General features: G+C 37.2%; 1 protein-coding gene and 1 long non-coding RNA gene across 3 annotated transcripts in view; one reads left to right on the forward strand and one right to left on the reverse strand.

Moving 5' to 3' along the window:
- Positions 1–13465, reverse strand: part of LOC141481861 (cytochrome P450 6a2-like) — a 33984-nt gene extending 20519 nt beyond the window's left edge. The window contains exons 1-2 of one of the 2 annotated variants that reach the window (XM_074174171.1): positions 13315–13465; positions 3120–3440 (exon numbers count right to left, since the gene is read on the reverse strand). In XM_074174171.1, coding sequence (XP_074030272.1) covers positions 3120–3431 — 312 coding nt within the window. In that variant the 5' untranslated portion in view covers positions 3432–3440; positions 13315–13465. Of the gene's footprint in view, positions 1–3119; positions 3441–13233 lie in introns of both variants that reach the window. The other variant, XM_074174172.1, reaches the window with a different exon arrangement.
- LOC141481863 (uncharacterized) lies at positions 10839–11418 on the forward strand. The gene is made up of 2 exons (XR_012465220.1): positions 10839–10946; positions 11009–11418. It is a non-coding gene; the product is annotated as an uncharacterized lncRNA (long non-coding RNA).
- Positions 13466–14556: the final 1091 nt, after the last annotated feature.

Genomic DNA, 14556 nt, shown 5'->3' on the forward strand with positions numbered 1-14556 from the left:
CAGATCTGGTCATCGGAACTGTCGAAGAAGAACAAAGTTGCTGCAGCAAATATGCTTGCCGTTCCAATCATACTCCACTCGTTTGGAGTAGTGAAGTGGACTTGGGATGAGCTGTATCAACTCGACGTAAAGACCCGAAAAATGATGCATCTCTGTAAAAGTTTGCATCCCAAATCTTCCGTTCCACTGTTGTACTTCCCCCGACAACAGGAAGGCTGTGGACTTTTGAGTTTGGAGTGTCTACATGACTGAATGATACTGGATACAGCCTGTAAAGTCGTCAGGAGTTCGGATCCTCTTCTTTGCATCGTCCGTGACCATGAGAGAGGAGGAATTGGAGCATTTCTCTTTAGGGCATCTGCCCGAGCAACTGATGAACTCGGATGAACGGGTTGGAACCCGTTCAACAAAAAGCTCAAATAAAAGCCTTACTTCTGCGGAAGAATAAGCCAATGCATGGGGTCTTTTTCAATAACATTGGAGACCTTGGCTTATCAAAGCGCCTGACGTTCGCTTTTCTCAGGTCGAGTGGGCTGAAGTCGGAAACTGAGGGGTTCATCATGGCTTGCCAGGATGGTGTCGTCAACACCTCAGTCTACCGCAGTCTCGTGATGGGTTTAGAGGTTTCTGACACAAGGTGCAGGGCCTGCCGCGAGGCGCCCGATACCCTAATGCACTTGCTATTAGCATGTCCAGCATATGTGGTCTCGGCCTATATCCATCGACATAACGCGGCCGTAAGAGTGCTATATTACCATCTACGACACTCTTACGGTATTGACGAGACACCGGTGTTGCCTACGCTCCGGGGATATTGAATCCGTTGTGGGGAACGAGAAGTGCCGAATTCATTGGAACCTGATGTAGTCCTTCTCGACCACCAGAACAAAACGATATTTGTCGAGGAGTTTTCAGCTCCTGGCGAGACAAATATCGTCAGAAAAGAGGAGGAAAAATGGATAAAATATCGAGATTTTCTCTTCGAACTCCGTAGACTCTATCCAGATCACTCTGTCAAGATGGTTGTTCTAATTATTGGAGTCCTTGGTGGAATGATACTCTCTCTACTCTCAAATCTTGAAATCGTACCGGCTTGCCGCAATGAGGCAGAAATCTTAGCCGCACAGATGCAGAAGGCTGTCATTCTTGGCTCACTGCGCTTGCTCAGGGCACATGATTCTCGGATCCAAGGATCCCTTACCCCAAATATATTGGGACTTCGGAGGATAGGGCCTTACCAGCGCACACAACGATGAAAAAAAATTGTCTTCATTTTTATTTCGGCGGAGTTTAGCTTACGCTATTCTACACTCATGATCATCTTTGATATCCTTCGAGTGGCTTCAACACTTCGCCAATTTTACCAAGCCATCGTCACAGGATCCTGTATTATCAATACCCAGCAATCATGTCAGTCAAACTTCTTAAATCCCTTTAAAAAAAACAATATGCATATGCTGGCACTACCTCTCCCTACAGTCCACAGGTCGCAACCCTTGGATTTCCCATTTTTAGACCCAAAAGGAAGTGTGATATATTTTCAAAAAACTGACAAGCAAAAAAGACAATTCAAAATGACGTGACGGCTATATTAAAAAAAAAACTTATTCATTTGTGGCATTTTTAAATGAAGGCGAATCAGAGTTCCGCGCATCAGGTATTATCCCATAACGTTTATGCTGAAGAAGTCTTGACCCCATCAGAAGTAATAATTCAAGATTCATCAATCATCATCTGCAGAAAAATATCATATGCCATCATCATTATTTACAGCAATTGATCCAATACCATCGACATCTACTGCAACAATGGTACTGGAATATTGAATCCAATATACTGTTTTGCTGACGACAGCACACTTGTCCCGTCATTTCATTTGGATTCCAGGATATCGGTTGCGGATGCATATCTTCACCGACAGCAGGATGCTGCGTACCTTAATGAGAATCTTAAGAAGAAGTGATCTCGAATTGCGGTGAAAGTAACCAAGTTGCATTTATCACCACAAAAACCCAGGCATCGCTTTTCTCCGAGGCAAAATGTCTCAGAACCGGATATAATAATGTCAGGACAGATAATTTCGCTTTCTGCTTCGAAAAGTTTGTTGGGGGTTAAAATTAACACCAATATGTTTTGGCACAATCATGTCGCTGGAATTGCAAAGGGTGCTCCTCAAAAGTTTGGAACACTGTTCCGAACAAGAAAACTGTACACACCTCAGCAACTTTTGCTTCATAAAGCTCAGATCAGACCTTCTTTGGAGTATTGTTCTCATGTATGGAGCTCCGCCCCTAAGCATACCCTGAAGCTGCTGGATTCCATCCAGAATAGAGCCATCCGCCTGATTTGGAGACACGAACATCACTTGGGACATTGATAGTCTGAAACATCGAAGAACTGTTGGAGATTTGTCTCTCTTTCATATATACTTCCACAGAAAGTGTTCAAGTGACTTGGCACATTTGATTCCACCAAGAGCGATAGCTCAACACTTCACTGTTTAAAAACTCTTTCATTTGTAGAACTGCGTTTATGTAGAATAAACTTCCTGAGAACATTTTTCCAAATGAATTTATTCTCCAGCGATTCAAATGCAACGTGAATCGCTACTTTTGCACAAGCATCACTCGAGAATTTTCCTGTAGTGCTTGTGATTTGTTTTTAAAAAAATCCCATACCGAAGATCTGTTTCCATTATCTACTATCATGATATCTGAAAGGCACATAAAAAAGGAAGAACGAAGCAACACGGAAAAATTTTGACATCAACACTCGTCAAAGATAGTCTCGTTGAAGATGAAAATAAGCATGTATATGAAGCGAAAGCAAACAGAAAAAAACCTGGTGCCGAAAGCTTGCAAGAAGCAGAAACTCAAGAAAAATTTTACAAATGAGACCAGAACGCGCGTTCTGCAAGATTAAAAAAGTTTGAAAAAAAATTGTGTGTTTCATGTGATTAATTGCTTACGTGAATCCTATTACCTCCTTTTCCCCTAGTTTGCATAAAAAAAGCATGTTCATTAGTTTATCTAATTGGTAGCGAATCAAACAATGCTGCGTTTCCAATACATCGTCTTTGTATAATATTCAGTACCATAATGAAAAATAAATCAAAATACCGTCAGCAGAATGTTTTTCATCAACGCTGGATCTACAATCACCAGAACTGGTCGCAAAACTGTGTAAACCCCTCCGAATTTCCAACCTCTCTTTTTGATTTCTTTGTAAAAATCCATGGTCGCCAAAGGAAAAACTCTGGTTTTCCTGAACAAGGATGAGCTGTTGCCTGTGGGGAACTTCGGTTTCAAATAAGGCACCCCTCTTCTCTTCCAGTATTGATAGGAAATATTGAAGTAGAGGTAGATAGTGGAAAAACATATTAGCATCACCATTGAGAAGGTGCCGAGAATTTCTACCGATAATATTCCCATGATCGATTTCTGAAAGGAAAATCAATTTTGTAATGTACTTCAAAATTTTTTGACACGGTTTTCATACATCCCATTTAATTTCCAAAACTCTACTGATAATTCATCTTTTTTTCTGAAAAATGGTTTATACTGAATATCTACTTTTTCCGGCCAGCCGATCAATACATAATTCACTACAACTTTCAAAATTTAATCCTATTTTGTTTCATTTTTCATAACATTCACATCAATTGGCACTTGTTCATTCTCAGTGATATAATTCAACGTCACATAGTTATCTTCCTCGGTAAAAGAATCATTTGTCATGTTTTCCATTGGGAGTCGTGACAAAAAATCCGCACAGTTTTTATTACTGCTGACATACTGAATATCAAAATCAAATGAAAAGAAAGAATTATTTTTTTTTATTTAAGCAAATTCGCATCAACCTAGTGGTTATTAGCGAGTAGTACATGTTTATAATTTTGTTATAATATCGATACATTCAAGAAATTTGATAATATTTGGAATATTACAGTTTCTGCCAATAGTGTTGTAGATGTCTAGGGGAAAGTTAAAGTTGTTTCGCTGCACCCAGTATTTTGGACAATCGGTGAAAATGTGCTCAACACTCAGTTTTGTTTCACATATGTCACACATTGGCTCTTCGATGTGATTTAACAGATAATTGTGCGTGAGTTTGGTATGACCCAAGCGTAGCCGATTGATGACTACTTGATGTTTTCGGTTGTTTGTTTCATCAGACCACGGTTTCACATCATATTTGATTGTAAGTAGTTTTGCCTCGGACACTTGTCACTGATTTTGCCATTTCTGGATTATCGCTCTTTTCACCATTGTTTTAATGTCTGTAGATACTACTTTCGACAATACTTCCGATTCGGTAGAGGTAATTGCACCACGAGCATATTCGTCGGTTTTTTCATTGTCCTGAATTCCAATATGTGATGGGATCCAAATGAAACTAATATTTTTTCCAAGTTGCTGGATCAGATGTAGTTTTTTTTATTTTTTGTGCAAATGGATTTTTAGGATATAAGCGCTTAAGTTCGTATATGGAGCTAAGTGAATCCGTTAAAATGATATAATTATCTCCACCTGCCGCATTGACATAGACCAGCTCACGGTAAATGGCATACAGTTCTGCACTAAATATGCTGGTAGTTGAGGGAAATTTATATGAGAACGATTCAGATGTTGTAACTATGGCAGCTCCTACTCCTTCGTTGGTTTTTGAGGCATCCGTGTAGATTTCCATATGATTAGGGTGGTTAAAAAAAATTTGGTTGAGTTCGTTTTTGATGATCTGGCTATTGGTATTGTGTTTGTCGTATTTAGTTAGGCTTGTGTCACAGTTCGGCCGTTTAACAGTCCAAGGAAAAGGTGGATAGAATTTGATAGGAAACGTTTCCGGTAGGGTTAGATCGAGGGTAAACAAATGGTCGCGGATCCTCTGGTAGAAAGGTTTATAGATTCTTGTACGATTTGTGGAGAGATTCCTATATTTATCGCAGAATGGGATTTGTTGGATTTGCACTTATTGTTGCTGCATATGCCAAACTGAGATAGGTACGTCTGTTGTGGAGAGATGACTCTCCTGTTGCACAGTAGATGCTTTCAACTGGTGTTGTACAGAAAGCACCTAAAGATATTCGTAAGGCTTCGTTGTGGATAGTGTCGAGTAACTTGAGTGTTGTCTTGTTCGCCGAGTTGTATGCAATACATCCAAAGTCCATTTTAGATCTGATGAGTATTCTGTAAACGTGCAGTATTGTTTGACCATCAGATCCCCACTCTTTATATGCCAACGTTTTCAACATATTCAGTCTTCTGTTACACGACTCGTCTAGGCTTTTAATGTGTGCATTCCAATTTAGTTTGTCATCAAATATCATACCCAAGAACTTTATGGTTTTGACATACTTAAGATTTTACCCATATAGGTAGAGGGCCGTTTCTTTTTTGGAGAAGAGAATACATTGTGTTTTTTCTGTTGAGAAAATGAATCCAGTTTCATTGGACCAATGCTCTAGATTCGAGAGTGCTTCCTGAGACAATGTTAATAAACTATCTAAATTTTTGTTTTTGCAGAAGAATACCAGGTCATCAGCATAAAGGCGTGCTTTCATTGGTGATTTATTTTCTTTTAGAATGTCATTCATGACGATAAGGAACAGTGTTGGGCTAATGACAGATCCTTGTGGGGTACCATTTTCCAGTGTGTGACTGTTCGAGTAAGTTTCATTTGTTCTGACGCGAAAAGTTCTTACTTTCAGAAAGTTCTGGATGAAAGTGAAGCAGTGCCCGTTAATTTTCCATGAGTCTAGTATTTTCATTATACGGTATCGCCATGCAGTATCAAATGCTCTTTTTATGTCAAAAAAGATGGCCAAACATTTCTGTTTCACTGCTAGTGCTTCATGAATATCGCTTTCTAAATCTAGAATATTGTCGTTGTTGTTGTCGGATCGATGTTGTCTAAAACAGCTTTGCTCGGGGGTCAATAGATTACCGTGTTCAAGGGTCCATAGCAGTCTTCTGTTAATGATCTTCTCTAAGATTTTGCACATCATACATGTGAGAGAGATCGGTCTATATGAGTTACGGTCGGTTTTTGATTTACGTACTTTGAGGATGGGAACAATTATCGCCTCTGGCCATGCTGATGGAAATTTGTGTTCTATCCATATTATGTTGTATATGCGTAAAAGAAGTTCATGTAAATTATGTGGGAGATTATTCATGAAAATAACTGGGATCTCATCGGGGCCGTGACTAATATTATTGAACGTTGAGAGGGCATCTTCGTATTCTTCTTTACTTATAGGCATGTTCAAGGTGTCCTCATAGTCTATGACGATGGGTATTTCAACTTCCTCTTCCTTTTGCTAAGAATGATTCGTCATAATGGGAGGAAGATGAGTTTTCTCTATACATTTCTGCCAGAGTCTCCGCAATCTCTTGTTTATCTGATACAGTTCGGTTATCCACTTTCAAGATATTGATTCCTTGGTAAGTATTAGCTCCCGATATACTCCTCACCTTTTTCCATACTTGGGTCATAGGTGTTGAGCTATTGATACTCGAAATATACTGTCCCCATGAAATCCTCTTAGCATTCTTGATTGTTACTCTTGATATTGCTATGAGTTTTTTGAACTCAATTATATTTTCTGTAGTTTTGTATCGTTTACATTTGTTGAATGCTCTTTTACTATCACGTATTGCCTGTTTGCATTCATTGCTCCACCAGGGAACCGAAATATGTTTAGGGTTAAAAGAAGTTTTTCCAATAGCAATCACAGCTCCTTGCAAAACGACTCTGTTGAAGTTGGCTAGAGTTTCGTCTATATTGTCAGTGATTTCACAAGTTGCTATATTGCTATTCAACGTGGCAATGCTGCTTCAGTACTTGGAACTATCCCCCCTTCACATAATTTAGATGAGATCATGCGTTGCCCTAATTTCACTACGGAACTGAAACCTCTTCGAAACAAGCCGAGATATTCATCAGTCTCCTATCAAGGTTAATTCACAAGTGATTGATCCACCTTCTTCTTTTTCAGTGCGGTCAGTGGATTCAGGTCATTCTTGCTCCCCAAATATGAGTTGCAGTCCTCGTAGAACTAGTTCCCTTTCAGTGGAAGAGATTCATGAAACAAGAGTCGAATCGATCCCTCTACAAAACCCTTCTCCACTTGGAAGGATCGATAGCAGCTTGAGAAATGGTTTTTATGGAGATTCTGTGAAACATGTTCTTCCTTACGAATCAGTAGATATATAGTAGTCCTGAAAATTTAGAGAAGAATTGATAAATTAGGAAACACTTGCTATATGAATAGCATTTTACAAGTGTTGTTTATGACGAAGAATTCAAAGAACGAAGTTCTAATGATGAACGAGAACGGGAATGTTTCCTACTTATTTATCAAACACAAACACCTGTTCACGCAGCTGCAGTTTCGTAAGAAGGTATTATCTTTTTCTCCAACCGATTTCCTGGAGTCTTTGAAGTCCACTAGATGCTCGTTAGGACAACAAGAGGATTGTTCCGAATTCTTGGGGTTCTTGTTGAAAAGTTTTCGTGTGCAAAATAATAGCAAAATCAATACTCCTGACCGCTCTGGACTGAATGATTCCGTACACCCCATCTCGACTTGTGTTTGTAAATTTTTTGCTGGAAAAATCCTCACTCGTTTACTTTGTGGTAAATGTTGAAGAAGTACCAAAAACTTATGTGAATTTCTGGAACTACATCTAGCTTTTCCTAATATGACTAATAACCAGTCCGTGCAAAGCTTATTGTTAAATCATCTGAAAATGGAATTTTTAACAGGTGATTATCGACTGTATTGCCAAACATGCGCCAAACTAACTGACTGTTATAAGGAAACAAGTATAGCTGAGGCACCAGTCAATCTAATGATAACACTGATGATTTTCAAACAAGACTCAACCTCTAACGGAAGCAAGAAACTCTTTGGAAGGTTCGAAATAGATGAACATTTCAACCTAGCAGACCACTATTATAATATTCATGCAGTAATGATTCACTGTGGTTCTGGCGTTGAATTTGGTCATTATTACGCCTTGGTCAAAGACGAAACGGACTGGTTTAAATTTGACGATAGTCGTGTGACGAAGTGTTCTGGCGATGCATTGAATTTATTGGAGCCTCTGGAGACACCCTACATTTTGTTTTATAAGAGAAAGGACATTGTTAGATCAAGATCTTCAGATGATGTGGTGCTGCAGGTTTTTCCGGGTTTTCCTGCAGCGAAAAAGCAAATGCGCCACTGGAATCAATGAAGTCGCCCCGGAGCGCCAATTAATTTCTATTGCTGTTTTAATTTTATTTTTATCGTTGTTTTAATAAAATGTGCAAATACTTATTAAAAAAAGAACTAAGAAACAAAGCGTATCTCTGTAGTCTATTAGCGGCCATAGTAGGAATACCCTTTTTCTTTCCAAAAATTCAAATGAGCGGTTTATGATCGCACCTAAGCACGAAATGTCTACCTCATAAATATGAATTAAATTTCTGCACCCCACTAACTATACTCAGTGCTTCCTTTGTTATTTGTGAAGAATTTTTTTCAGTATTTGAGAGAGTTCGAGAAGCGAACGCGATTGGTCTCTCTAAACCATTTGGATACTTGTGAGAAAGGGTTGAACAATTCGGATACACTACAAATTTCAAAATGTATTAGGATTTTATGAATCTATTTTGAACTATGATATCTCAATAAATACTCATTCTTTGCAATCGAAATAAGTGTCACTTGAATGAGTGCATTTTTGTCAACGTAACACAAGTCGATTGATTCCATCAGCATAAAAATTTGCTGCTTGGGATTCGATGAAGTCGATGCAGGCCGTTTTTGCCTTAATGACGAAGGTTTTACCGGTGGAAAAGTTATCGAAGTGCTTGGTAGTGGTTGTCGGTCGGCGAGAGGTCTGGGGAGTATGACGGCTAAGGCAGAACATCGCAGCTCAATTCTTTTGATTTTCGGACAGTGATTTGTGGAACGTGCTGACGGGCATTGTCGTGGAGCAGGATCCGACCTCTTCTGTTGACCAGTGCCGGCTGCTGAGTACATTTCGACGAGTTCCTCACAATAGGACTCTGTTGTGAGGGTTTGGCCCGGTTGCAGAAAGTTATAGTGAATCACTTCACTCTTTTTTGTTGGATTTTCGCCTTTGAGAAGTGCCTGTGTCGTAGAAGATCCACTTTTCATCACACGTCACGATTCGATCCAAAAAGGATCTTTTTGGTTGCGCAAAAGCAACCTCAAAACGTGACAATTTCTGTCGATTGTTCAAATCGTGGGGCATCCACTTTTTGAACTTTTTGACTTTTCCAATATGTTTCAAACCATCAAAACCGCATGGAAGCTGTCGCCCAGTTCTTCCGCCATCCCATGAAAAGTTTAATATGGGTCAATCCCCATATGATGATGATGATGATGATGATGATGACCTGGATTACTTGAATATTCGTCTTCGTCTTGGAGGCTGAGAACTTTAAAACGAAATTTCACATAGCAACGTCCAAGAGAGCGTTAATTAACACTATCATTCAAATACCAGATTATTTTTTCGGGCCATTCCAGCAGCACTTTGGTTCAAATTGAGTTCATAGAGAAAAATTGGTAGAACATTGCTCAAGAACATCATATAGTAATAAGCTGAAAAGAGGCAAAAAATTGAAATTTTGAAAAATGAACAGCATTATCTGCCGATCAGTATCTGCCCCGACACAGTAGAATAAATATTTATTGACAAAACTCTTAAAATAACTCAATATCTTTGTGTCTATATACAAATGTATACAGGGTATATCTTGACGAGTTAACGCAATATATATATATAAAGAAAACTGATTCTGAAAATTGGTAGGATGGGTGAAGAACTAATGAAGAATTCAACTGAAATATTATCGTTGAGGTGACGTTTCTTTTTCATCGGAAGTGACGTCATCTTTGTTATTTTCAATGGCATACCCTGTATTTCACCTCATTTTTGAATTTTTCCCGTGAATCAGATTCTAACTCAGGTATCATACCCTATTTCCAAAATGAACCGTTTTCGAGTTATTCGAGTTTTTTTAGAAAAAGTGACAGATGCAGCCTCTCGAACATACGTCATTTTTAAAAATATGCAGCTAGTGAATCGTGATAATTGAAGATTGAACGGATCACGCATCATTTTCACGTTCACTGAATAATCCACAGGGTGCTCAAAAACTAGAGTCCAATAAGTGAATGAAGAAAATAAAAAATCTCAACTTTTTCAAATGAGAACCCCCATATTTTTCCTCAAGGTTCAATTCTATTATGAAAATAAGCCCTAGTTATGATACACTTCCCTATACCCAAACCTTCTCGAAATGTTGATATTTCTAATAGGCTGCTGTCCATCTTTCAACACAATGTTTGGTCAGTTTGGTGACAAATAAAGTTGTTTATTGTCAGATTCTCAGAAGGTACAATATGGCTCGTGCTGGTTATAATAATCACGATTTCTTTAACTTCTTCGCGGCTTCTCTCGCGTTAAGAAGTATCATTATTAATTAGATATAGTTTTTGCGGCTTTATTTTTGTTTAGCGTGTGTAAAAAATTAGGGCCTACAAAACTTCTTTATACACAATATTCTTAACTTATCTGTCATTAGGCGCTAAAACTATCAAGCTATTGGGTGAACTTACTCGTGAGCAAGCAACGTAAAACTGTCCACGAGAGAAGCAATGTTCTCTCAAGTCAATACCCGCAAATTTGAGAATTTGCCCCTGAGACTTGTTTATTGTCATGACAAAGCAGACTTTTAGGGAAAACTGTGATCGTTTAAATTCGAACGTGATATCATTAGGTATTAATGGGATTCGTGGTATATAATACACTCAGTAGTGACCTTCACTGTACTGCGATGTAACGCTTTCACTTGCAGTCTCGTATCGTTACAGATTTTGGTGGTTTTAAATTTTGCATCAAGGTATCAAGGATCAACGTAGCTGTGTAATAAACATTCATAGCATCTAGAAAATACATAACAGACCAACATGTATTTTTATTTTCAGGTGACCGATACCTAGATATTTTCAAAAATCTCGATTCGGATCAATTGGAAAAAGTGTCGCTCACCGACCATCGAAAAATTTGATATCAACATGATGGAGCACCTCATCAGATGGTGAAGATTTATTCAGAAGAAACTTATTACGACCAGTGGTTTGGAACAGACGGTCCTCAATCATGGCCACCGCGATCGCCCGATTTAACTCCAATGGATTTTTTCATTTGAGGTTATATAACATGCCAACAACAAAAGAAGATTTTCAGCAGAGAGTTCGTACTGCTTTCAGCTCTATTCCACCGGACATGATAGGACGAGCTGTAGGATACTTAGTGCAGTTGGCATATTTTTTCAGTTACTGTATTTTTAAAGTAAAAATATAAATTACTAGCTGTTGCCTGCTCCGCTTCTGAACCTAGTTTTCTTTTATTTTCAATATTTTGATATAATAATTTGTTCACAAAAAGGATTTAAAGCTTTATTATCTTCTAATTATTATATGCGAGGGCTTTCGATAGTAGGCTATACTATCATCTTCATGGCTCTACTCAAACTGAATGTTTTATCTTCTTGTTTGTTCTTTTATACGGTTAGAACGCCTTAGTGCAGGTATTTGTCCTCTCTTTTCAAACGGATGTGTCTGTTGATGTTTCTCTAGGTTCATTGTTTCTAGGAATGTGTATTGTTTTGTGGAGTATATTGAATGTTAGGTCTTATTGTATTTTGATTTGTATTTGTTCCTCGATAAGTGAATTATGACTTTTGCATTTATTTATGGATGTTCAGGTTTTCCCAGATGTCCATACGGTTTCCTTTATTGACTTGTTTTATGAGTTGATGTTTTCTGGTGAGGAAAAATTATGTTTGTTTTGTATGGCGCTATTTCTTGCAATCAATTCATAGAACGAAAATTCATCAAGGAAGTCAAACAAAATTTTCAATTTTCTGTTTAACGTTAAAAAATAGATAATTGAAACTTGAGCAAAGCGACCAATCGAATGTGAAATAAAATTTACCTGTATTCCCAGAACAAAATAACTATTTCTTCAGTTTTAGAAAATTATTCAATTGAGACCCCATGTATTCTATAGGTATTATGTTCAAATCAGCCAAACCGTTCATTTGATGTTATTTTTTGATAATTCATTGAATTCACAATAAAACACCGAGAAATAGAGTAATCGAATTTTTCATTTATTTTCATTATGGTAGCCAATCCCAATATGGCAAATGTAGACAAAATATACAGGGTGTAACTGAATAAGTATAAAACATTCAAGGAGGTGATTCCTCATCGAAAAAAAAATAGGATCTTTCATATAAAGAAACTTCATTGGATCATCCCTTGTTAAGATACAGCCCCTTAAAGGGGGTACATAAAATTTGTATAACAATGTTTTTCACAATCACTAAAAAAGTTACAACATTGAAATTAACCTGACGTTTTTTACTACCAAAAAGACACTTAGCCAGTAATTTATTTGGTTCACCCCATGGTTGTAAGGGGTGGAAAACGCAACCCCTAAAATTTATTTCCAATGTAACTTTTTGTCTTATCATTTGTTTACCATTTAAAAATTCATTTCCGATAGCCTGTTTTATTCTAAACAAAAAATTTCTCTTGGGTTTTTTGCCCAAAATAAACCAGTTCGCAGCAAAAAAGTATTTTACGAACAACTACAGAGATACATCGTCATAAATGGGAACTGGATTTATTGTTATTTTGTAGTTAGTACCTGTATTAAAAGATTAAAGGGTAATAAACAAAAATAATTCATTAATAATAAAACACACAACATGTAGAAATCATAGTAAATGTTCAATATGTCTACCTTCAGACATTACGCATGTGTCTAGACGTATTTGTCAGGTATATCCCTATAATAGACATTTTATGAAGAACATTTGCTAGCAATTAGTCTCTCGACATGTTAAAACTTTATGATTTATGGTTCAAATGAATGTGTAGATTTCCATATTTTCACTTTAATGCAATTCGCATTATGTAGTCTCTAGAGGGTATATCTGTACGGTCACTAAATTGAATAAGTATAGAGTGTTTTGACTTTGACTAGTTGGCGCTTGACTGTGCGAACTAGGACAGTCCATATACAAAGATATTATGTAGGAATCCTTCGGATGATATCTGATTCAATTCCATAATGAATTTTAGGAATACAAACTGAATTCAGTTATATGAATATAATAATCATTTATTAATTCACTTACCGTTCTCAAAAATAACACACACTATTATGCTAGATTGATTTTTTTAAAGTTTCGTGAATTTAGTTTGTATTTGTTGATTACCTTAATCGGTCCTCACTGTTCACCAAAATGTTTATGTTTTATATAACCCCGACCAAGATGCACACCATTGTCGATGAGTAAATAATTGCACTTCCACACGATACAGATTGTTCAAAATTCAATGGTATCGTCGAGATAAGAAAGGAGTCTTCGTCAAGGTCAACAACAGGACCGGAGCTGCCAAACTGAACCAAAAAAGTTGATTTAATAATAATACTTTCGCCTTTATTATTCAATGAACAGAACAAAAACTCAACATGACCTATACGAGTATATTCAACTAGCAATTGAAATAAAGGGTGAAGTTCATCGTCCGTAATAAAATACATCACGGAAAATGTTCTTCGACTTAACCCTAAAAAGAGAACGAATAAAAAGGAAAAGAAAAACAAAAATAAAACTATGATTCCTATACATGATGATATTATAATATAGATACGAACAAACACCTCACCTAAAGAGTTTAGCATTCCTTACAATATATGAATAATTTAATTTAATTTCAGCTGAACAAATGGTCTTTATATTTAAACCAGTCCTTTTCGTCTTTGACCAAGGCGTAATAATGACCAGATTCAACGCCAGAACTACAGTGAACGATGACATGCAGATTATAACAATGGTCTGATAGATTGAAATGTTCATTTATTTCGAACCTTCGTAAGAGTTTGGTGCTTCCGTCAGAGGTTGAGTCATGTTTGAAGATCATCAGTGTTATTATTAGATTGACTAGTGTCTAAGCTATACTTCTTTTCTTATAATAGTCATCAGTTAGTTTGGCGCATGTTTGGCAATACAGTCGATCCTCACCTGTTAAAAGTTCCATTTTCAGATGATTTAACAATAAGCTTTGCACGGATTGGTCATTAGTCATATTAGGAAACGCTAGTTAAAGTTCCAGAAATTCACATACGTTTTTGCTACCTCTTGAACATTTACTACAAAGTGAACGAGTGAGGATTTTTTCAGCAAAAGATTTACAAACACAAGACGAGGTAAACTGTACGGAATCATTCAATCCAGAGTGGTCAGGAGTATTGATTCTGCTCCCAAGAATTAGGAACAATCCTGTTGTTGTCTTAACGAGTATCTAGTAGATTTCAAAGACTCTAGGAAATCGGTTGGAGGGAAAGATGATATATTCTTACGACACTGTAGCTGCATGAACAAGTGTTCGAGTTTGGTGAATAGCTAGGAAACATTCTTATTTATCATTAAAACCTCGTTCTTGAAATTCTTCGT

This window comes from Leptinotarsa decemlineata, unplaced genomic scaffold (genome assembly GCF_025532065.1).
Source record: "Leptinotarsa decemlineata unplaced genomic scaffold, Ldec_3_MD MMD2_tig00000505_RagTag_RagTag, whole genome shotgun sequence".
In the NCBI taxonomy this organism is placed as follows: Eukaryota; Metazoa; Arthropoda; class Insecta; order Coleoptera; family Chrysomelidae; genus Leptinotarsa; species Leptinotarsa decemlineata.